This window comes from Schistocerca americana, chromosome 8, assembly GCF_021461395.2.
Source record: "Schistocerca americana isolate TAMUIC-IGC-003095 chromosome 8, iqSchAmer2.1, whole genome shotgun sequence".
Taxonomy (NCBI): Eukaryota; Metazoa; Arthropoda; class Insecta; order Orthoptera; family Acrididae; genus Schistocerca; species Schistocerca americana.
Window position 1 is genome coordinate 326,042,263 of NC_060126.1, and position 25,734 is coordinate 326,067,996.

Genomic DNA, 25,734 nt, shown 5'->3' on the forward strand with positions numbered 1-25,734 from the left:
CACTGGTGATCGTCGAGGGGACACTGAATAGTGCACGGTACATCCAAACCGTCATCGAACCCATCGTTCTACCATTCCTAGACCGGCAAGGGAACTTGCTGTTCCAACAGGACAATGCACGTCCGCATGCATCCTGTGCCACCCAACGTGCTCTAGAAGGTGTAAATCAACTACCCTGGCCAGCAAGATCTCCGGATCTGTCCCCCATTGAGCATGTTTGGGACTGGATGAAGCATCGTCTCATGCGGTTTGCACGTCCAGCACGAACGCTGGTCCAACTGAGGCGCCAGGTGGAAATGGCATGGCAAGCCGTTCCACAGGACTACATCCAGCATCTCTACGATCGTCTCCATGGGAGAATAGCAGCCTGCATCGCTGCGAAAGGTGGATATACACTGTACTAGTGCCGACATTGTGCATGCTCTGTTGCCTGTGTCTATGTGCCTGTGGTTCTGTCAGTGTGATCATGTGATGTATCTGACCCCAGGAATATGTCTATAAAGTTTCCCCTTCCTGGGACAATGAATTCACGGTGTTCTTATTTCAATTTCCAGGAGTGTAATTCAGTTGAATTTGTTATGCCTTACTTCATATGTGTAGTATTTCAGATAGAAATATTCTTCCCTTTTTGATCGTGCGAAACTAAAGAATATTTATTCGAGGATTAGGTGTTAGCTCAAGAAATGTGGTATTTGAATCCACAACATAGCTTTAAAAAAGCGTAGGACTTATTCGGAGATCTGAGGAGAATTAATCAGCTAATACGAGATATTTATGTGCCCCATATATTTGTACATTAATTATCTAATTTATATTTTAAAAAGACTTCTAGGAAGAATGTTTCAGGAACTAAGAATTCAACCAATAAGTCGTATAACATTTTTAATACTGAGATACCTGAAAATTCAATGCATTATGTGGTACGTATGGGAAACGAAACATCGTAAGCTGCATCGCTGAATTCTTAGCAAAAACAATGAGGTATATGGTGGGAGATATAAAATTATCTTATCTGATAGGTATATTACAAAAATAGATAAAAATTATAGGGGAGACATTTGTGTTTAGAACACAAAAGTGTAAGCAGGTTGTGAAGTTTGGAATGTTTAAGCATAAAACTGAATTATTTAAATAAATTAATTGATTTATCTTTCTGATCTGCAGTAATTTTTAAAGCTTGTTCTTTTACATTGAATATCATTGATTTTATCTTGTAAAATTTCTGTTAGCTTTTGAATTTCGATTACGCGAGAAAATAAATTTGAATATGCCCTGTTTTAAATTTGTGCCATCTTATGTACAATGTTCTTAACCAGGGACGTGTCTGACCGAAAATGGACATAAAAGAAACTGCGCAGTTAACATTCAGTTACCACAACGATTTATCATGGGAATAGCAAAACGAATTTTGGGTTTTAACGAGTTTGAGCAATCACATCATACACCTCAGTGAGCGTAAAAGTGGTAGGCAATTTGTCTTACAGCCATGTGTTGTGCAATGGGAATGTGCTCCCAGATCGATGTAGCGATTCACAAAATAACATACAGAGAAAAAGTAAATTTTCTGTAGAATTTATGTGTCTCAGCAAAATGTATAATTGTCTAGACTTACCTGATGTGGTGAGCATCATTCAAAGAACTGGTTGTACCACATTAATGACAGTGACATTTACCCTATTAACTGCAGCAAAACGTTGTTACATGTTACCAACTCCTCAGGATACGTAGTACACTACGCATCATGCATTCATATACTGACTACTGCGTACATATCACACTACTTTGTTTCAATAGGAAAATGAATGGCAACTTGAAATAAACTAATATTTAAGTTAATGGTAGTTCCTGTGTTTTGTATGTAATAATATTTATTTCATATTTTATTAATTTAAAATTTCCATCACTTTCATAACAGCACATGTGACAAATTTATGTACCAATATGAGATTATTATGCAGGTATGTTTTCTTCTATGATTACAATATTAATTGTTTAGTAGTAAATATAACCTAATGTAGGTTTGCTGCATAACAAAAGACTGTTACAGAATAGAAAAGATGACTGAATTTCATTATCAAAATACACTGTAGTCAAGACTTCTGGGCATGCCTTGGATTTACCGGTTGGTTGTTTGGCTAAGTAAAGCATAGTAAGAATATGAAGCATTCACAAGCTGAAACAAATGTTGAGAAATATTAGAATCTGCAGTAATTACGTAGATCCCAAAAGCATTTAACAATGTACTCTTAATTCAAACAAATCACTGGTTAATTAATTATAACATCAGTCAGCATAAACTCAGTTATGATTAAATTTGTCAGCTAAAGTCTACATCTACATTTACATTTACATCCATACTCCGCAAGCGTAAACTCCGTGTGGCGGAGGGTACCTTGAGTACCTCTATCGGTTCTCCCTTCTTTTCCTGTCTCGTATTGTTCTTGGAAAGAAGGATTGACGGTATGCCTCTGTGTGGGCTCTAATCTCTCTGATTTTATCCTGATGGACTCTTCGCGAAATATACGAAAGAGGGAGCAATATACTGCTTGACTCTTCAGTGATGGTATGTTCTCGAAACTTCAACTGATAGTCCATATGCTCTTACTTTGTTCATTAAACGACTGTGGGGAACTGTATCGAACGCCTTGCGGAAGTCAAGAAACACGGCATCTACCTGGGAACCCGTGTCTATGGTCCTCTGAGTCTCGTGGACGAATAGCGCGAGCTGGGTTTCACACGATCGTCTTTTTCGAAACCCATTCTGATTCCTACAGAGTACATTTCTATTCTCCAGCAAAGTCATTATACTCGAACATAATACGTGTTCCAAAATTCTACAACTGATCGACGTTAGAGATATAGGTCTATAGTTCTGCACATCTGTTCGACATCCCTTCTTGAAAACTGGGATGACCTGTGCCCTTTTCCAATCCTTTGGAACGCTACGCTCTTCTAGAGACCTACGGTACACCGTTGCGAGAAGGGGGGCAAGTTCCTTCGCGTACTCTGTGTAAAAGCGAACTGGTATCCCATCAGGTCCAGCGGCCTTTCCTATTTTGAGCGATTTTCATTGTTTTTCTATCCCTCTGTAAGTGTAGGTTTCTGGTTTGGTAAATCTCAGTAAGGAATAGAAAGAAAATTTTTCTAATTTTCTGTTTCTATTCATAGAACCTGAGGAACGGCAAAAGCTGTTCTTTCGATTCGCAAAATGTCAAACATGTCTAAACTCATGCACTTCTTTATGTTACAAATGGAGTTATAAACCACATTTTTGTGTAATTTCTGGAAGTTATTAATGATGCTGTAGTAGAAATTGTAAATTCATGTGCATACAACGTATTGGCTTGATTTTTGAGTCCAGGAATACCAGTAGTTGTTAAGAGTTCGTTTTGCATTCTTGTAAGATTCGGCAGGAAAAATTTAAATATAACACCTAGTAATGGAAATAAGGAAAATGAGTCTTAAGTGAGTAAATTATTGTTGTAATCTGGTAGTTTACGTGTAGCATAATGAAATAACGCTGAAAGTTGAAAATATATGACAATTTAGTATATAAGTCAAGAAGATTTATTTAGTAACAAATTTCAGTAGATCGTAATTTAGCGGCCAACGGGTACCGCCTACTACTTCAGATCAAAGCGTCTTCGATTCCGTGTCAGTTTCCAGCTAATCCTTAAATTTTGGGTAAAAATCATCGGCAGTGGCAGCGGAAGGCCCCTGATACAAAGAGCCACCTTCGTGTGGCCAACGACCTTGTCAAAAGAGGGCCGAGGAGTACACAGATGTTGGGACATCCTGTTACTCTTGGGTGGGAAACTGCATCTAAAGCGGAAGAATCAGTAATGATCAACTGCATGAAGCTGCAGAAGACAGAAGACAATGAAAGAAAGTGCATTAAAGACCATAACACTTAGTCACAGGATATGTGAGCTGCATATGAAAAAGTCTTATTATCGTGATCTTCCCACTGACAAAAGATTCCGTATTAATTGTGATCTCCAAGAGGGGGCTGTTTAGGGAGAGGAAGCAATGAGAAGAAGGTTAAATAAACAATGAAAGAGTAACGTTCTGAGAGTCTTCGAGTGGAAAGTGAGTCGTTTGAAAGTGGAAGAGAATCTTAAAGGTAAATGCAAAGGCTGGATCTAGGTATAGTCGGAATCGGTAGTGTGAAAAGAAAAGAATATAGAGTAATATCAAAAGTACTAGAAAATATTATAACTCGGATTACAATTCGCTGAGAATACAAAGTAGCTGATAATGTCGCTGCTCTGAGATAAAGAGAATGGCACAGGGGAGCAAATAGTAACGCCCACATCGTGCCAGTGAGAAGACTGATCACCAATAAAAGGAAGGAACGGAGGAAGTTTTCGGTTCCGTTTAACACAGTTCAAGTACGATGACTTCGGCTGACGTATCCTTGTCAGACTCATTGGATACAATCGTCATTCTATATGCTTTTGGTATGAAGTTGTCTTTTCCGAGTTATGATTTTTTATACGACGTTCTCATTTTGCTACAGACGTCTTAGGTGCTCTTCGTGATCCATTTACTGATTTATTTTATGAGTGATTTTATGATATTTGATTCACGGAACCCAAGGGCTCTGTTCTAGAGAAGATTACTTGATAACCCATAACTGAGTGGTACGCTGCGTACAGCATCTGTGTTTCCGGTGGAAAGGTGAAGTCCTTAATCTGATTAGTCTCCTAAGTGATGCAGAAATTACGGCTCTGAATAAGCATTCTGGAGCAATGTGTGTCAATCCCCTTGCTGCTATCTAGACTTGGATTTATCTTGCCTTTCGCTTTGCTTTGGGGAGGCATCCCTCTGGAAATTACATGGGACGCATCCTCAGACATCCTTAATATGCAACGATGTCGACGTACACTGAACATTAAACCATAATCTTCCTTTCTTCCAGCCTGATGTTGTGGGTTAACCATTGTACATGAATATCCATCAGCATATAATTACTAACACCATCAAATAAAGTAAATGGCCCATTTCTAATACAAATCATTCATTTATCGAACTATTTATTCAAAACCAATGAAATATTGTACAAATTTTATAGTCAAGAATTGAGTAAAATGGCCACGTTAACATACAAATTCTTTATTTAGTTTACTTTGCCCAACTTTCATATATTCCACTAAAATGGAAAGTGAAATTCTAGCTATATTCTGTACCTTTTACGGTCAAATCTCTTCCTACAGCGTATAACAAATTTTCTCAGTACCCGACCACACAGACCCGCTAGGTGTCTGGTTATGCGCATATCAACTTCACTTCACTCGCACCGGTGACTTGTTCCTGTCTCGGCACGGCAACGCATGTATCGTCTACTAAAGGACCAGCTGAACGTCAAAGGAGAAACATTGCACATATGACCGAAAATCTATCATATGCAAGGCAATGAACCATGCATTGACCTGACGGTGCTGCTACTAATCTGTTTCATCACTAATCTACAATTAATAGCTACTACAGAGGTTTGGGAGGTAGTTAAGCACATACCGAAAGAAAGGCTTCTTTGTCGATGCGGTAGAGATGCCCGGCGGTGAGAATCAACGGCTTCTGGGCACGACTGATGAGAATCCTCAAGGCGAGCTTGAAACGGGGACTGGTCTCCACCCATGAGGAGCTGTAAGCAGCCAGTGATACTGCCTCCGCCTGTGGACAACAGTAGTCTATCTGCATGACCTGCAAGTGTACGAGCAAGAACTGTACATTATGTAGTCACGGCTGACATACTGAGCCGTATTGAGTTACGAATGATTTGCATAACTTAGGCACACCACACAAAAAATTTGTCATCCACACAAAACAAAACGCTAATACCGATTAACATTATCTCTCGCATTTATAATATCATTATCTGGAGAACGAGATTCCAATGGCCAAGTGAAATTCTAGCTCTACACAACGTGTAGAGGTACCATATTACAGGGATGTTTCTTGAATACTTTCATTCGTTTTTCCAAACAGTGCCAGACGTCGTCTGTGGGATTAAGCTCGGTTGATTTAGCGAACCAGTTTCTGTTGAGCTGTGTACCTGAGCGTTTCTTAAACCATGAACGTATTCGTGCATCCCTATGAACATGGCTGCTGTCATCTTGAAAGATGGGGTGTTGATAGCATAGGCTACTACACATAAAGATTTGGAAGAAAGGGCATCAGTTGGTCACTGAGAAGGTTGAAATAAAAATCTGGGTTCATATACACATCCCAAAAATATCAAGGAACAACCTCTGGTCTTAACTACGTCCTCCGCTCACAGCTGGTGAAACACTTCACTGGGCTGTTGATGCGCTCGACGCCTTGCACCATTTGAAGAGAAGCTAAACTGTGAGTCAACAAATCACTCTACATCCCTCCAGTGAACCACCGTTTAGTTTGCTTGGGCCATTGAATACTTACAGCTCTTGTTACAGTACACCCCACTCCAAATGTCCACTAAATGCCGCTCCTTCCGTAATTCTGGTTGGAAAAACCAACAGATCAAGCGTTATCAGTTGTGTGGTCGCCTGGAAACTGATTTTGCTGAAGATGCATGCACTGTAAGCAACAATTACCGTCGGGTGAAAATCTTCTACAGTCACTCCAGATTATACGCGGCTGAATGTGATGCACAAATCCTTGTAGACACGCTGGCCATTTGTCTCTGCATATCTGACTAGATCTCAAGATTCCGATTTGATAAACCAACAAACAAAGCATTTTCAGTTACGGTGTGGTCATGCGCCCTGCTAGACAGGGCAAATAATTTCTCTCATTTCGCCACGTGCCAACGTCCACCTCACTTTCTTCGAATGTTCCTCACAAACGCATGGTACATAGACTCTTCTCCACTGTCATGACGTTCTTTGGGGATCAGGTACGTCTAGTAGCCGTTGCACACCATCTATTGCTCTACAAAGTGACCTGTTTGCTCATTTAAATTGTTACTAATATTTAGTCAGGTGAATGAATACTCTCTATTAACTAACGTAGTGCTGGGTTCTGTGGCCGAGCGGTTCTAGGTTCTTCAATCTAGAATCGCGCGACCAAGACGGTCGCAGGTTCGAATCCTGCCTCGGGCATGGATGTGTGTTAGGTTTAAGTAGTTCTAGGGGACTGATGACCTCAGATTTTAAGTCCCATTGTGTTCAGAGCCATTTGAACCATTTGTACTAACGTAGTCGGCAGACAACACACCAGTACGATTTTATCTTTTGCTTGAGATTTACGATGTATGAATGTATAAAAACAGTGACATGTTGAAGTAACAGTTGGGAAACTGCGTATTTGCGCTCCTGGGGAAGTTCAAGTGGGAACACTATCACATATTGTTGAGTGCGTCACTAGCCACGGAAGACAACAGTGACTGTTTCGCATCAACAAGATTAACATGTCATTTTTACTTTTCCGTCCTGCTCACATAGCCCGGGTCCGAAGAAACGGCATGCAAGTAAATTAGATGGACCATACAGAAAGAGAAGCACTCTCGGATACGCTTCATTGGCCACTGAATGGAACGTGCACTGAAGTGTCATTATCGTAAGAGAATTAACAATGATTTACGCACAGAATTCAGAAATGATAGGTATGACAGGACTATTAAAACCTTCTTTACAGTGGGTCATTGGAAATACTGCCATTTAAAAGCTAAACTCAATTGTTGGATGTTACAGATAATTCCAGTTTCATTCACATTGACATTCCTTGAATTGTGTTTCCCGTTAGGAGTTGGTAGATTCATATTGTCTGACTCCTTCATTAATTTGAATAAATGATAGTTCCATTATTTAAAGCATGTATTACTGATACTGAAACTGATCTCTACTAACTCTTTTCATGTTGTTTCAGTCATTGCGTTCCTCAGTTTCATTGGTGAAGTCTCCCAGAGAACGTTTTCATGGTAGATGGGTGGGAAGTGGCTAAGAGACTTGGGATAAGAATGCACTGGAGTGACTTTCTTTATTTTATTTCACTATCAGCGACCACTTCCCTTTCTCTACCATCGTGTAAGTAGTTTTTCTAAGTGGGGATGAGTGGAAGAATGGTAGTGAACACGACGGGGGCAGTTAGAGAGACGCATTCCATCTTAGAAGTTGTATCAACGCCCTTTGAGGCCCCGCTACAGATAAGCATCACCACAGCCTCCTATCTTGGCTGTGTTTCCCGTTGTTTCATGTGTACGTTAGCTAAATTCATGAAACGAAAGATTCCCCCACCTTGTGAATACACCGTTAGCCATCTCCAGCAAGCCGCCTTAGGTCAGTCTTGTACCAGCTGCTCAACTACAGGTACGCTCATTCCTCGGAACACAGTCTGAGACAATCTCGGGTGTTCTTTGTGAGGATTAATTTGATCCAAGCTTCCAAAACAGTTCAGCAAGAACCAGTTGTGATTTGTGAATTTGTGATTGAACTTTGTCTTTCATTCGGATCTGACGATGTCTCTTCACAACATCTGTTAGTAGGTACTTAACTTTTTACTCTCAACTCCCTCATTAATGCACATAATTTCGCAAAGTATAAAACCAGTGGAGTAATAAAATTTGTAGTAGTTTTCTGATACCAATGTGTTTCATGATCTGTGAGTGATAGCACTTTGTGCTTTTCTCCATATCTTGTAAAGTCTTGGAGACCCAAAGTGTTCATTAAATCAACGGCCTTCAGAGATTTATCTATAACGTGTGCATGAGCTTTTTTTGTGGTTTCATAGCGCTTTATTCGGTGGACTGAAACGATAAATTATGTGAACATGCAGACATGTGCAGTGAAATCCGCACAACATAAATGCGTATTAGCTCCGTTGGGAGATATAGAGGATTGTTAGAACAAACGATTACAAATATGGTGGGTGTATTCCTGTTAGCCAACTTTCGAGTTCAATTCCTTTTTGTGATGTGACCATCCCTATGTCTGAGGCGGTGCAATTAAATTAAAGATGTGTTAGTGGGAGATACTTGGCTTCAACTCTGCAAGCAATTATGAGTTAAACGAATCTATTTAACCGTAGAGAAATATTAATGCGTAGGTATGTAATGAATTTAACATACTTTGTCAGGGAGACTCTTAACTTAGCAATCATACTGTAACCATCCTTTCAGCTTTATAGCTTTATTACAATGTTGTGTATGAACAGGAACTCCCGTAGGTTTCCCTGTGTGTGTGGTTAATCGAATTCTGATGCTGAACTGTTCGGTTCCTGAAGACTCCCGGAGTCTTGGAATAATTATAGTGTATTTTTAAGGGGCAGTATTTTTTATGGTAATAAATAGCCACACTATTTATGCACATGCTTCAGTTTAATACCCTTCTGTGCACAAGGCGTCTATCCTGATAACACCCCTTACACTTATTCCTGAAAAAAGAAAGACTATTTCCATTTCATAATTGTATCTTAAGTAGAATACTGTAAGAGAATGTATCGTCTCCACAACTGTAGCGAAACCCACTAGTGTTTATCCGTTGCGTGATCTGTCAGAGGGAGTTAACATTGTTTGGCTTCATAATAAGAGAGATTATAAATGGGTGCGTACTACATTGCGACAGCAAAAATAAATGAATTCAGTGATTCGCTCCTTCCTCTTAAGATAAAGATACAGGAAAAGCAAATCCCTGTCGGATGAGCATATATTTTCTCACTTACAGCCCATTGCTATTAATATAAAAGGTTTTGGTCCTTACGCCACTATCATGTGGTAAATTATTTATCAAGAGGAAACGGCGTTACTGCAAAAATCTGCAATTCTCTCAATTAAAGGAAGACTCTGGCCTAAAATATAATTCAGGGGGTTTGGTTTCTAATTAGTGTACTTATTCGCATACAAATTTTACGAATGATGCGATCGTGTCTGAGAGACGATTGGTGGGTAAATATTTTTCCCTGAGTTGACACCTAGCTGTGTTATAAGTTACTAATTATCGCCAAGATGACGTATAGCTTTGAGACAAAGTCATTGTATGAAATTGAAAGCTTTCACATGTGGGGGTCACTTGCAAAATAAAGTCGGCCATAAAAAGAGAACAGAATTTGACATCCCGACGTCCTTGCGTTGTGCTAAAGACACAGGGTGACTTTTAAAATGCCATTTTCTTCTGCCGACTGAGGTGTTTGGGAGCAGACGTTTTAAATTGCGCCCAAGGTGGGCAATGGCTCTGTTTTTCTGGAGCACCTTGGAGAGGTTAGTAAGAACTTTTCGAATAGACAGCTGCACGTCAGCCCCCCTGGACCACCAGGACCTACATAAAGGTGCCATGTGGAAGAATTCTTTCTGGGTTCTGAAGCCTTCGAAGTACTGGGAAGACTGCCTGTTTTCCGTTTTTAAGCATTTTATTCCATAAACTGGTGAAATATTCAGGATATATCTAAATTCCCTTTACAGTCGTTGAGAAATAGTAAGGGGGATATTGTGGTTGCACTTTGAAAGGAAACGTCCCTTTCCTTTCACGGAAAATACAAACCGGGATGGCCTAGTGGGTGGTGGAGCCACCATACATCCGGATGTGAGTCCACTATCTGATCCGACATATTTAAAATTGTGATAATATTAAATTGTCTTTATTCTCATAATTTGCATAATGAGAGCATCACCAAGGACGCTTACATCCTCGATCGGAGAAATGTCAAATGTCGTTTCCAATTACGTACCGGAAAAGCTACGAAACCGTAGCTTAGTGACTGAACTAGGCCTTCGGTTCTTTGCAATACATACATCTAGTACTTTCTTCAGTTTTTAAATCAGGTTGAACACACATGAAATAGAGGCTGCAATTCAAAATTAAAAAGTTGTAAGAAAATCGCAGAAGGTGAGCGCTAAAGTACAACTATGAAACCAAGACAGTTCAGATCCAAGTTATAGCTACGATCACTTTTTTTCAGTCATCGGCCTTCAAGCTCGTTTAATGCAGCCCACCATGAACTCCTCGCCAATGTCTTCGTCCGATTCATCCCAGAGTAGCACTACTTCACCTTCTGTCTTCTTCTACAGATTCTTCTCGGTACAGTTCCCTCAGATACAATGTAAATTATTCCCTGATGTCTTAACACATAGCCTGTCACTCTGATCCATCATCTTTACCGATTCAGCAGACAATCGCCTTAACATGTGAGTCCAACTGTATTTCAACATACCTCTACACCATTACATAGGCAATTTTTTTATACTCTTCTTTTACGATTCACTAACGTAAGTTGTGGAGCTACTAACGTACATTCTCAGACATTTGTTTCTCAAATTAAAATGTGTGCTTGATACTAGTATACATTTTTGCCTGTGATAGTCGGCTTTTTATGTCCTCTTTGTTTCATACGTTATGTTTTATCTTGCTTTTAAGATTGCAGAATTCCTTAACAGTGTCTACTTCCCTGTCACAAATTTGATATTAAGATTCTGGCTGCTCTATTTTCTACCATTCTTCATTACTTTTGTACTTCTATGGCTTATTCTCAATTGATAATATGCACTCATTAGACTATTCATGCCTTTCAAAAGATCCTGCAACCCTCCTCCACTTTAGCAAACCATTGGAATGTCATCAGAGAATTTATCAGTGACAAAAATATCGTAAACAACGTCTAGGAAACGGAGAAAGGAGCTTGTACGCTGCAACGGTGAGACACCAAATGTAGTTAGTGATCCGATAGTCGCATCGGCACATAGGGCATCCGCTAAGCAGCCGGTGAACTAATTCATTACGTTATCTTTTCCAGAAATGTCTTCGGATAAGAGTTTCAGTTCCTTTCTCCTTCTCAAGAAGCTCGTATTCTACTCCTACAAAAATGATTCGGTAAAATCGCTAATGTCACTCACCGATCTTTTTATAATCTGGATGAGACACTCCCTACGCAGCACTATGATGAAGAAATAAGTTCCCTTTTAACTTTAATCCTCAAAACACGAAGGACAAGGTATATGGTCATCATCTTGCAGAGGGAAAATGATATGGTAAACCATAATTAAGAGCACCTCATTAACATCTGAAGCTCTTATGAAGGACAGTACCGTTATCGACAAAGAAGACATGTTTGAGATGCAGATCCGTAAAGAAGAGTCTTTTAACAGAACGCACTTCAACTGTCAAAACGCTGATGTTAGAAACTAGAGTTAAACAAGTAGACTCCCGTTTCGATATATTCCTATTTCTGTAAGTTGTATGATAGCAGATATCTGATGAAGAAAGATGATTAAGGTAGAAACTATATCCTATGAATATAATTATTGGAATATTAGACAGTCCACAAGCAACATTCTACTACTTTGTCGCACAAATTCAGGTAGTTACAATGCATAGACGTTTCACCGAGCTACAGCCATACCGTAATGTATAATAACATACATAGCTTTTTTTAGTGACGTGAGAGATCAGATTAAAAAAGAAGTTCCAAAATACCTGGGGGAGGAAACAACAACAAACGTGAAATGTCCAACTCACTGGACAAATAGGAAATTATACAACAAGGTAAATTTGGTATTCTTGCTTCGACGTGGTACTCACTTGTATAGTTACCTCGTTAGCGGCCCAGCAATAGAGGTAGACTTGTGTACACGGAACGGGGAGAAAAGATGTGCACTTCAGTGCTGAACTGAAGTCCTTGCTCTGAAAAAAAAAGCTCCAGAAATGTTAACAAAATTACTTCAGAGTGTTTGTAGAATACAGAGTATTGAAGAAGCTTGTCTTTTCTCGCACGTCAGATCTCTATCGACTTTTCGTACAAGTCATATGTTGTTGTTGTGGTCTTCAGTCCTGAGACTGGTTGGATGCAGCTCTCCATGCTACTCTATCCTGTGCAAGCTTCTTCATCTCCCAGTACCTACTGCAACCTACATCCTTCTGAATCTGTTTAGTGTACTAATCCCTTGGTCTCCCTCTACGATTTTTACCCTCCACGCTGCCCACCAATACTAAATTGGTGAGCCCTCGATGTCTCAAAACATGTCCTACCAACCGATCCCTTCTTCTAGTCAAGTTGTGCCACAAGCTACTCTTCTTCCCAATTCTATTCAATACCTCCTCATTAGTTATGTTATCAACCCATCTAATCTTCAGCATTCTTCTGTAGCACCACATTTCGAAATCTTCTATTCTCTTCTTGTCTAAACTGTTTATCGTCCACGTTTCACTTCCATACATGGCTACACTCCATACAAATACTTTCAGAAACGAAATCCGGACATTTAAATCTAAATTCGATGTTAACGCTTTCCTTGCCATTGCCAGCCTACATTTTATATCCTCTCTACTTCGACCATCATGAATTATTTTGCTCCCCAAATAGCAAAACTCCTTTACTACTGTAAGTGTCTCATTTCCTAATCTAATTCCGGCAGCATCACCCGATTCAATTCGACTACATTCCATTACCCTCGTTTAGCTTTTGTTGATGTTCATCTTACATCCTTCTTTCAAGACATTGTCCATTGGGTTCAACTGCTCTTCCAGGTCGTTCTGCTGTCTCTGACAGAATAACAATGTCATCGGCGAACCTCAACGTTTTTATTTCTTCTCCATGGATTTTAATACCTACTCCAAGTTTTTCTTTTGTTTCTTTTACTGCTTTCTCATCAGGGATAGGCTACAAACCTGTCTCACTCCCTTCCTAACCACTGCTTCCCTTTGATGCCCCTCGACTCTTATAACTGCTACCTGGTTTCTGTACAAATTGTAAATAGCTTTTCGCCCCCTGTATTTTACCCCTACTACCTTCAGAATTCGAAAGAGAGTATTCCACTCAAAACTGTCAAATGCTAGAAACGTAGGTTTGCCTTTCCTTAATCTATTTTCAAAGATAAGTCGTAGGGTCAGTATTGCCGCACGTGTTCCAACATTTCTGCGGAATACAAACTGATCTTCACCGAGGTCGGCTTCTACCAGTTTTTCCATTCGTTACTTAAAGAAGTCATGTTAGTATTTTGCATCCGTGGCTTATTACACTGATAGTTCGCTAATTTTCACATCTGTAAACACCTGCTTTCTTTGGGATTGGAATTATTATATTCTTCTTGAAGTCTGAGGGTACTTCGCCTGTCTCATACATCTTGCTCAGTAAATGGTAGAGTTTTGTTAGGCCTGGCTCTCCCAAGGCTGTCATTAGTTCTAATGGGAAGTTGTCTACTCCCGGGGCCTTGTTTCGACTTCGATCTTTCAGTGCTCTGTCAAATTCTTCACGCAGTATCATATCTCCCATTTCATCTGCATCTACATTCTCTTCCATTTCTATAATATTGTCATCAAGAACGTAGCCCTTGTATAGACCCTCTATATACTACTTCCACCTTTCTGCTTTCCCTTCTTTGCTCCGTACTGGGTTTCCATCTGTGCTCTTGACATTCATGCAAGTCGTCCTCTTTTCTCCAAAGGTCTCTTTAATTTTCCTGTAGGCAGTATAAATCTTACCCTTAGTGATATGTGCCTCTACATCCTTACATTTGTCCACTAGCCATCCCTGCTTAGCCATTTTCCACCTCCTGTCGATCTCATTTTTGAGACGTTTGTATTCCTTTTTGTCTGCTTCATTTACTGTATTTTTGTATTTTCTCCTTTCATCAATTAAATTCAATATCTCTTCTGTTACTCAAGGATATCTATTAGCCCTCGTCTTTTTACTTACTTGATCCTCTGCTACCTTCACTATTTCATGTCTCAAAGCTACCCATTCTACATCTACTGTATTTCTTTTCCCCATTCTTGTCAATCGTTCCCTAATGTTCTCCCTGAAGCTCTCTACAACCTCTGGTTCTTTCAGTTTATCCAGGTCCCATCTCCTCAATTTCCCAACTTTTTTCAATTTTTTCAGTTTTAATCTATAGTTGATAACCAATAGATTAAGGTCATAAAGAAAAGGGAATTTTCTGAAAGATGCTATTTTATTGGGAAAAGGACATTGCAAGTGCCATCATTTCTCTACGTACGCACTTGGTGCTTTTCTTGGGAATGTTCCCAATGCCGTTCTGAAAGCAACTTTTTATCATCATACACAATCACATTTGCATATTTTATTGATTGGCTATTCTATGGAAAGGTGTGTGCACAGTGACCATATACGTGAAATTAGACGGAAGGTCAGCGTCGGCCGTAATATTGATGGTTTACTGACAGCAAAGTCGATTTTCAATCACATAGTGATCATCTTCAGCGCTGTGGTGTACAAATTAAACTCAGAGGTACTGGTATCAAGTTATTACCAGTAACTAAAGCTAAGAAACGATCAATAAACCATCAATATTACGGCAACGCTGACGTTCCTTCTAACATTTGCAACATCTGCGTCTCGTCATCCGACGGAAACTCGGATCCACACAGGTGTGACCAAACTGATGAAAATGATTTGAAGGTAGGCCAGTACCGAGCGATTGGTGCTACAGCAGCTCTAAACCAAGGTTTTGGATACGCTCTATTGGTTTTCCCAGTACAACGGCGGGGCATTATCCTGAAACAAAAGCACGCCTTTCCAAAGCTTCCATCTCCTCATCGTTTTGATTTTCGGTTCGAACTTCGCAGCATTCACAGTAGCTGTCACTATTACTGTTTGACTTTTAATAATCCAGCCGACCCTCATCTGATCAAGTTTCGTATTACATCTTGGCGTTAGATTTCCCTGCTGTGGTACAAGATATATGCCACCACTCCAAGATCGACTGGTTCGCTTCGTCAAAGGTTACAATGCGGCTGACAAAGTGACCATCGTCTTAGAAATGTCTGAGATGTGACATAGATATCTCCAAATGTTCCCTTTTATTTAGTCTATCAGTTGACGAAGTATCCATCGTGCATACACTCTGCGATAGTTTAGAGATTCGATGTTATTGCAGATGTTGCATTGTGGCAGTCTCATCAATTCTGGCACATCGAAGATCACCAGTTATCCACTGAGCTGTCTGCATGTACCTGTTCGTTTTTCAAAAGGATACCCTAATCGAACGCTCTTCCAGCACTTTTGAAGTGATTTACCCACTCGTAAATTTCATTGCCCTTTATGACAACTGTCACTACATAACAGTTGTATTCTACGAATAATCGCCGCCTAATTTGTTTTTAATTTAGACCAAGTAGGGGATCCAGTATTTCAATCAGAATTTAAGAGAACTTGGGACGATTTACGAACAAACAAGGCAGATGTGGTACCCAACATTCCATCAGAAATTCTATAGTCACTGGGGGAAGTGGCAACAAAACGACTATTCACGTTGGTGTGTAGAATGTATGAGTCTAGCGACATACCATTTGACTTTTGGAAAAAAATCATCCACACAATTCCGAAGACTGCAAGAGCTGGCAAGTCCGAGAATTGCCGCAGAATCAGTTTGTGCATCGAAATTGCTGACAAGTATAATATACAGAAGAATGGAAAAGAAAATTGAGGAAGTGTTAGATGATCAGTTTAGCTTTAGGAAAGACAAAAGGCATCGTAGCGGCAGTTCTGACGTTGCGATTGGTAGTGCAAGCAAGACTACAGGAAAACAAAGACAAGTTCATTAGATTTCTCGACCTGGAAAAAGCGTTCGACAATGTAAAATGGTGTACGATGTTCGAAGTTCTGAGAAAAAATAGCGGTGTTGATTCGAAAAAAGCGTATGGGGCCTGAAGATGGCAAAATTAATTGCCGAGACTGGTTGCGTTCGAAATAAAATAAAATAAACTATAGGTCACGGCTGTTGGTAAAGTTTACTGAACTGAAAAGAAAGAAACCTCTATTAGATGTGATCTGAACGGTTCAGTTACAAACTGAGTTAAGACTAGCTAATACCAGTACAACATGGTTAAGTTATAGAGAAAAACAGTTCGTATCGTAATAACTAAATAAGCTCTGAATACGAACGAAGGTTTGTGATACGCGCCTATTTTCACCAACTTCCGAACTCTGCTCATACCATTACAATAACAGCTTACAAAATAAATTTCTACTTAGAGTAGCACAGCGGGAAGACGGCAGATGAGCAAGACTCCTATAATCCTGCTTGGATTGGGCATAGCTTGGCGTGGATTGGAGTAAGGCAACCTGCCCACGATGCTGCTAACGTGTGGCAGCTTGCCTGCCTGGCCAACAGGCAAGGATGGGCAGAATGAAAGCGCAATGCGTACAGTTGTGCCGTAGTTCCCACGAACTGGTCTCAGTTCAGTTTGTAACTGAACCGTTGTCTATCAAATAAATATTTTTATCATCCGGGTGTAACATCATTATACATTTTCTATAAAAGTCTAACACTAGTCACTGTTGATGGTTCCCAACGTAGAACTGCACATTACAACTTTTTCTCCGTTGTAACACTCAGATGCGTTGAAGATGGCTGTTTATAGTCGAAATCTGGATATGCAAGAACAACAATAAATCAAAGGGATCGCAGCTAATTGCTGTAATAATATCCTTCCTTGTAACAATATACAGTCACTGGGTACAGCGGTGCCATATGGAGTCGAGGTTCGTGAACCTCATCCTTCCATCCGTATTGTCATATACGGTATTTTCGAGATAATGCAGGTAACATAGTGTCATTCCCGACTGCCTGCGTGAAAAGCTCCAGTACTGATGTTAAAAAGAGTTATTACCACTCTTGTCCCGGTTTTTATTATGAAAATTGCATCTTTTGTCGAAGGAATCCACAGTTGCTACCGTATATGAGTAAATGAAAAAATCTACTAGTTTGGTGCTAATTACGCTTACATTTATGTGCTTTTCTCGATAAGTTGATCAATTTATCAACTATAAAACATGTACATGATTTACACTTTGTGTGATGACTTGATCCATTTATGAACTATGAGACATGTCCATGTTATATGCGGAAACTTGCATATGACATTTATGGAACATTTCTGGAAAATAATGGGTAGCTCCTAAGTTTCGGATTCTTTTTGTAAATATAAATGGAGGAACCTATACCACTTGAAACCAGAAGTTACTAGTTTCGTGTTCGAGATTGCTACTGTCTCAGTTACGACAGCATTTTAATTCTCTCTTCACAGATATAGCGTGACTGCATGGATGAAAGCCTTTCTAAACGTTTCAGTGTGTTTGAACGCCCAGACGCACTTTAATACATGTGACCCTGGTCAGTAGATACAGTATGTGACAATTAAACAATTCCTAGAATTGCCCTATCATTTCATATAAACTCGTCTCATTTCTTCTTTCTGTGGGTTACGCGAAGCTCACACTTCACGCGATATCTATCAGTGACGAATTGTCTATTGCTGTGTGAGTTGTGGAAATACGTGAAAATGTACGCTCAAAAATTCGCTTAAATTATTTGGGAGGGTCCGGAACACGCTGTGACAGCAGACTGTCTCCTGTCTTCAGTTGAGAGGTACACGCTACGAACACTTTGTGTGAGATATTCTGAGCAATCCGATAAACACACTGAATGCCACGTGGAATGACCAATGAATTTACAGTAGATATCTTGAGTATTTGTCGCTGACTAACCGTTTGGCAAATGAGGCTGGTTATGATTTCCTTCTTATTTTTGCATGAGAAATTGAGACATTAAGTGCTAAGATCTCTTTTTCCATGCACTCAGTGTAATCTTGGACAACGTTACCAAAACAGCTGTTACGTAGATTCAACAACTGCAGTAAATGTACTACTTTTCCTTTTCACATATCGTGGACCAGTAACATCATGCGCAGCATGCAGAAGATGCTCGCGAAAGCTCTCGCGAAAACATACAGTGTCATTGGAACACTAATTCTAATACACCTAATTACTGTGCTACTAAGGTAGGGTACCACAAAGAACTTACATATGTTGCTTGAAATAATGCAAAGCATATGACAAAAACACTGGCTCCGAATTGCATTATTGCCATGGGACTCATTGTGTTCTGCAGATGAGTGACAAACCTGCAACAAAGGAACAGTTTCTATATTGAGAAGCGTGTTGCTGCGACATGATCTTTACTTGTTTGCTATGAGTACTTGCCAAGTTAGAGAGAAAAAAATGAAGCGCTCTATAACTTTTACAGATACATTTAGCTGCTGTAACAATCTTCTCTTTGTACGTTGCGTCAGTTCATATTTCTCATTATTATATCTAGCTGACAATTGCAATATATAAGCTAAGGTAACGGTGTGTGAGAAGTTAGACGCATTGGTTGGCTAAATGTTAAGAGTAGACAAGAAGGCGATGAATTTTGCTGCATCGAAAGTTGAATAGATAAATAAGGCAGATGCTAGAAGGACTTAGCAACAAGTACTCACAAAGCTTAATGTGGGTTGTATAAAAAAAAGAACTGGTAAAATTAAAAGTATAAAACTACGGATTAAAAAAATATTCAAAAAGTGGTACATAAGGACATCAGCTCTTCACAGGTGTGAAACATACAGAAAGTAGAGATGAACGTAAGGATTATAAGCCTTAAAAACTTAATGGTACGGAAACTGTTGAAATTCAGGTGGGTTGACAGTATAGAGAATAAAGACTTCGTGCAACGTGGTAAGGAGACATGAGCCTAACTAGCGTACAGTGCATGCAAGGCAGAGCGGTCCTAGATAAGAGTCTACAACACAGATTGTTCATGAAACAAGAAGCACTAGTTACGCCAAAGGAAAGAGGGTAGCTGGCAGATGACAGAAGCAGACAACCGCGTCAAAAGGAGGTTACGTCTAGTGGAAGTAACCACGCCTATCCACATCTACATCAACATCTACGTAGATACTCCACAAGCCACCGTACTGTGTGTAGGAGGACACCAAGTGCCACTATCAGTAATTCCCTCCCATGTTCCACTTGCAAAAAGAGCGACCGAAAAGCTATTGTCTATAGGCCTCAGTAAGAACCTTAATTCTTCGTATCTTATCCTCGCCGACATACGCGCATTAGATGTTGGCGGCAGCAGAATCATTCTGCAGTCAGCTTCAGATGACGGTTCTCTGAATTTTCTCAACACCATTCCTCGAAAATAGGATTGCCTAGACTCCAAGGATTCCTATTTGAGTTCCCGAAAGATCGCCGTAACACTTACGTATTTCTCCACCCCACCGGAAACAAATCTAGCAGGCCGCCTCTGAATTGCTTCGATGTCTTTCTTCAGTCCGACCTGGTATAGATCCCAAAGACTTGAGCAATATTCAAGAACAGGTTGCACCAGAGTTCAATATGCGATGTGGTTTACGTGTGAACCATGTTTTCCTAAATTCTCCCAATAAACCAAAGTCGGCCAATCACCTTCCCTACCACAGTTCTTACATGTTCGTTCTATTTCAAATCGTTTTGCAACGTTACGCGCAGATATTAACTGTCTCAAGCTGGACACTGTTAATACTGTATCCGAACCTTAAAGACTTGTTCTTCCAACTCATCCTCATTAAGTTACATTTTTCCACATTTAGAGCTAGCTGCCATTCATCACAGCAACTGAAAATTTTGTCTAAGTCGTCTTGTTTCTTCTTACAGACACTCATCTTCGACACCTTACGGTGTTCGTTAGCTAAGGATTTGTTGTGTTTCCTACAGTGTTTAATGTTATCTCTAATAACTACAAAATGTGTATACTAAGAAGGCTTTACGACAGGATAACATAGCTGCTGGTAAACCTTTAGGGATGTGAGGTCGTTGTCCAAGGATCTCTTCTATTCCTGACGTTTCGTCCAGAACAGCGCTGGACATCCTCAAAGGCGCTCCTCCGTTGAGTCTTGCCGACTGCCCGGTCGGACGTCTAGAGCGACATATATACTGCAGAAAAGGGGGCGTGGTCGAAGTAACACGTGACGAGCAGAGAGAATCCTAAACAAATGTAAAACTTAACTAACGATTGTCGTCTCGTCAAAAATAAAATTGCCTAGCGATTCTTCAGAGCTACTGTCCATACGTCGCTAAGTCTCATTGCCTCCTCTTTCCTATTAAAATTATCCTGATGCTTATAAATTTCAATGATTTCTCTACATAGGCGTAGATAATAATTTAGCGTTATAGATACAATTTCTGCTTCAGAGAGCTTCATTTTGTGGTTTCCTGACTGAAGAACATGCTCTCTCAAAGGTGATTTCTCTATTTTTCCTAGTCGGCAAAGACTTTTGTGTTCTTTTGGCCATGTATTTACGCTCCTCTTGGTAGTTCCAATCTAAGTATTATTTGTACTATTTTCGTTATTTTTATTTATATTCTACCTTAATTTCTCGCATTTGTTGCATTTGCTATTTATCTTAACTTGTAAATGATGTGTGATATTCTATTAACTTTGAAAGGATACCAAAAGCATGGACGCAATGAAACTATTTATAAATAAGAGTATGTTAATGAAGTACATAGCAAGGCTGAGATGAAGAAAACTGACCGTAAGATTTTCTGATGGTCTTCGATGCAAATGCGCAGTGAGTTATACATTTGGTCGGTGCCTTTCGTCAGGAGGTCTTCCTCAAAGTATGCGGTCTTTCCTTTACACGGGATACTGGACCCGACCGCCATCTCCTTGAGGCGCACGGCTAGGATCTGTAGCTGGGCAGCCACAAGGATCATGGCCGACGCGAAGAGGCAGTCGACGCCGAAGCTGATCTGCGTCATGAGCAAGCCGGCCGCGCACTGGGCGAAGTAGGACAGCGCGTAGTGGTGTCTGTTGCCGTCCCAGGGGTGCTGCGCGAACGGCAGCCGGCGCTCTTCCGCGTGCGCCACCAGCGGTATGGGGTACCACACGAAGCACTGCGACAGCATGAAGAGCAGCGTGCCCAGCGTGGCGCGGTGCGCCCGCCTCCGGGAGGCGCGCAGGATGGCCGCCGGCACAGAGCCGCCGCCGCCGCCGCAGACCTCGCTCCGCAGCGACGAGAGGGCGTCCAGCCGGCGCACCAGCGCGCTGAAGCGGCGCCTGGTGTACACGAAGACGACCATTTTGAGGGCGCCGCAGCCCTGAGTAATGGCGGTGAGCAGCGCCAGCGTCGTGTCGTCCATGTCTCCCCAGGAGAAGTACGCGGCCAGCGCACCTTCCACGGCATTCCAGAAGCCTAGCAGGAGGCCGCAGGCGGTGTACAGGTAGAAGGGCCAGAAGTCGTGCAGCGGCCACAGTCCGAACAGCCACAGGTGGCGAATGTTCAGACTGAGGACGGAGCGCCCACTGTCTGCCCACGAGAGGGGTGAATACGTCTGGTCTCTCTGTCCGGTCCGCATCTGATTACAACGACACGGGGAAAAATTCACAGGTGGCAAGTTTAAAAAGTGGAACGTAATGATTTAGAGACCAGTATGCTGTCACCGAAAACTTTTTAGTGTGAAGAGGTTGAAAAAATCCGTCAACAGTTGCAACTGCCTGATTTTTTTCAACCTCTTCAGATTTACGCAGTTGCTCACTCGTAGCCATGTTTAAGATTTCTAGTATGATATATTTTTCGGTCTACCTGTAGGCCATACTGTTGCTGCACAAGTTTAGTTATCGTCTGAAAAAGTACTTTCTCAGTTATTTAATTATTTCATAGGGGTGTGTTGCGCGAAACAGCGATGACATTAGTGTCCTCCCTTGAATTTGCGACGAAATGGTTACTTCTAATTAAATGTGCAATATACTTTAGAACGTTGTATATCAAAGACAAGCCATAGGCTGTACATAGAACACAGCAAAATAACTGAAAACTAAATTCGTACATAGTATAAAAATATTTGTAAGTATATATGTATATGTACGTATATTCCACATCTCTTCCTACCTCGCCGGCCGGGGTAGTCGAGCGGTTCTAGGCACTACAGTCTGGAACCGCGCGAACGCTACGGTCGCAGGTTCGAATCCTGCCTTGGGCATGGATGTGTGTGATGTCCTTAGGTTAGTTAGGTTTAAGTAGTTCTAGGTTCTAGGGGACTGATGACCTCAGAAGTTAAGTCCCATAGTGCTCAGAGCCATTTGAGCCATTCTTCCTACCTCCAATGGACCAATTTTAAAAGAACTTGGTACATTTATCACTTTCTGTTTGGATATCATCGCTGCGGGAATAAGAGCAACCTACCTATCATAAGGGTGCGCGTGGGAATGCAAAAGCAAAGTAGTCCAAGACACACGAATATCCATACTTCAGCCACCCATTATTTGAACATAAGAACACTTAGGGACTTTTGAAAAACTTTACACTTAATTTCAAACTTTTACACTTAGTTTTATCGCTGTCGACCACCCGAAAACGATGACAGGAAAAATGTTTATCGCTTAGAAAAAAGTTTACCGCTCATTACAGTTTCGCCGTTCATGCAGTAAACCTGCTGCTTGAACCATGACGTTTTAACGTATGTAGAAAAAAAATTATACACCCCAACAAAAGTTTGGAATGTCACGAAGTTTACACAATCCACCCACTGAGCTTTCTAAAATACCTTATTAACAAAATAAACATAATTACTTCTGAAAAATAGAACGATTTTGATTAGCTGCAAGAAACATTACAAAAAATGCAGGCTCTCTCCTAAGTGTGCCCACCGAGCGAGGTGGCGCAGTGGTAGCACACTGGACTCGCATTCTGGAGGACGACGGTTCAATCCCGCGTCCGGCCATCCTGATTTAGGTTTTCCGTGATTTCCCTAATTCGCTCCAGGCAAATGTTGGGATGGTTCCTTTCAAAGGGCACGGCCGACTTCCTTCCCCATCCTCCCCTAATCCGATGAGACCGATGACCTCGCTGTTTGGTCTCTTCCCCCAAAACCATCCAATCAATCCAATCCTAAGTGTACCTCTTTAAAACGAAAACAGTGATCTTTATTTCTTGAAGATGATTATCAGTCTTTAATAGTCAATATGTCCTCCCCGCACTCGGGTGAGTTTTTCCACTCTGTAAAGCGTGCTCTGGGTAAGACCATTAGGTTTATCGTGGGGTATGAGATCCCACTTCTCAATGGCAGCTTTCAGTGAGTCAGTTTGCTTCGGACGCTGTGCAGTGGCCACCTCCAACAGGTCAAAGCCATGCTCAGTCGTATTCATACCTGGGGACTGTGCTGGCCAGTGCATTCGGTTGATGTCGCATCTCTGAAGATCCCGAGACATTGTTAGAGTACAATGCGGTCTTGTACTACCATCGACTAGGATGAAGGTGCCACCGACCTCGAGTCTGTAGTGCCTTACAATCGTTTGTAGGGCCTCTTGGAGGTGAAATTTCCGTAGATGGGAATTAGATTCGTCGTGCAATCACTATTGCCACTCAGAATATTGCACTTCTACCTGCAAACAGATCGACGTCCGGAAATTACCGGCGTTCCTGGAGTCATCTAGCGCTTATCTAAATGCTAACACGTCTTGTGTCTGCTCGCACACCAATCCTGGTCTCGTCAGCAAACTCCATTCTGCAATGGTCCAATATTGATGTGCAGGAACCTAGATCTTTGGACTGCATCGGTTCCATTGGCTCAGTACAAAACTTCTGACTGGTCTTCTGGAATGGAGACCACCTTGATGCATTCTTTGGTCTGAGTTGCGAAACTGAGAGGATCTAATAGTGATAATGGACATGCTCGTGGTAGGCTGCTGCTGCAGCGGTATGTTTACATGACCGGAAAAAGTCCTCAGGGTATGGGCTCTAACTGTATAATGCATGCAGTGCCTAGGTCAACGAGACCTCTAGTATCGTATACTACACCTTATGATAGTTTTCCATACTTTTGTTGAGCAGTGTATATTAATCTTCGACATGCAGTTTAGGAAATATGACGTAATAAACACTGAGATGAGTGAAAAATGCCATATCATACATGACGCTTTAATTTAGTGCTTCTTCAGTAACAGCTCTATACACAACACATTTCACAGTTATCATATACTCGTATATTACTGGATGTACACGTGAAATTCCATCACTCGACAGTACATACGTTATAGATATTCAGTTCCGTGAAAATGGAACTGCAGGCATAGCTGAAATATATGTATACATACGCGTGAAATATGTTAAATATATGTGAAATACACTACTTTCCATTAAAATTGCTACACCACGAAGATGACGTGCGACAGACGCAAAATTTAACCGACAGGAAGAAGATGCTGCGATATGCAAATGATTACCTTTTCAGAGAATTTACACAAGGTTGGCGCCGGTGACGGCACCTACAACGTGCTGACATGAGGAAAGTTTCCAACCGATTTCTCATACACAAACAGCAGTTGACCGGTGTTGCCTGGTGAAACGTTGTTGTGATGTCTCGTGTAAGGAAAAGAAATGCGTGCCGTCACGTTTCCGACTTTGATAAAGGTCGGATTGTAGCCTATACCCGATTGCGGTTTATCGTATCGCGACATTGCTGCTCGCGTTGGTTGAGATCCAATGACTGATGGCAGAATATGGAATCGGTGGCTTCAGGAGGGTAATACGGAACGCTGTGCTGGATCCCAACGGCCTCGTATCACTAGCAGTCGAGATGACAGTCATCTTATCCGCATGGCTGTAACGGATCGTGCAGCCACGTCTCGATCCCTGAGTCAATAGATGGGGACGTTTGCAAGACAACAACCATCTGCACGAACAGTTCGACGACGTTTGCAGCAGCATAGACTATCAGCTCGTTGGCCATAGCTGCGGTTACCCTTGACGCTGAATCACAGACAGGAGCGCCTGACATGGTGTACTCAATGACAAGCCTGGGCGCACGAATGGCAAAATGTCATTTTTTCGGATGAATCCAGGTTCAGTTTACAGCATCATGATAGTCGCATCCGTGTTTGGCGACATCACGGTGAACGCACATTGGAAGCGTGTATTCGTCATCGCCATACTGGCGTATCACCCAGCGTGATGGTATGGGGTGCCATTGGTTACACGTCTCGGTCACCTCTTGTTCACATTGAGT

The 25,734-nt window shown here is 41.2% G+C and overlaps 1 protein-coding gene across 1 annotated transcript in view; it reads right to left on the reverse strand.

Annotated features, from left to right (window-relative positions):
* Positions 1-22,086, reverse strand: part of LOC124545817 — a 76,778-nt gene extending 54,692 nt beyond the window's left edge. Inside the window, exons 1-3 of the mRNA XM_047124769.1 lie at positions 21,263-22,086; positions 18,731-18,830; positions 5,518-5,703 (exon numbers count right to left, since the gene is read on the reverse strand). Of these exons, the coding sequence (XP_046980725.1) occupies positions 5,518-5,703; positions 18,731-18,830; positions 21,263-22,086 (1,110 nt within the window). The remainder of the gene's footprint in view (positions 1-5,517; positions 5,704-18,730; positions 18,831-21,262) is intronic.
* Positions 22,087-25,734: the final 3,648 nt, after the last annotated feature.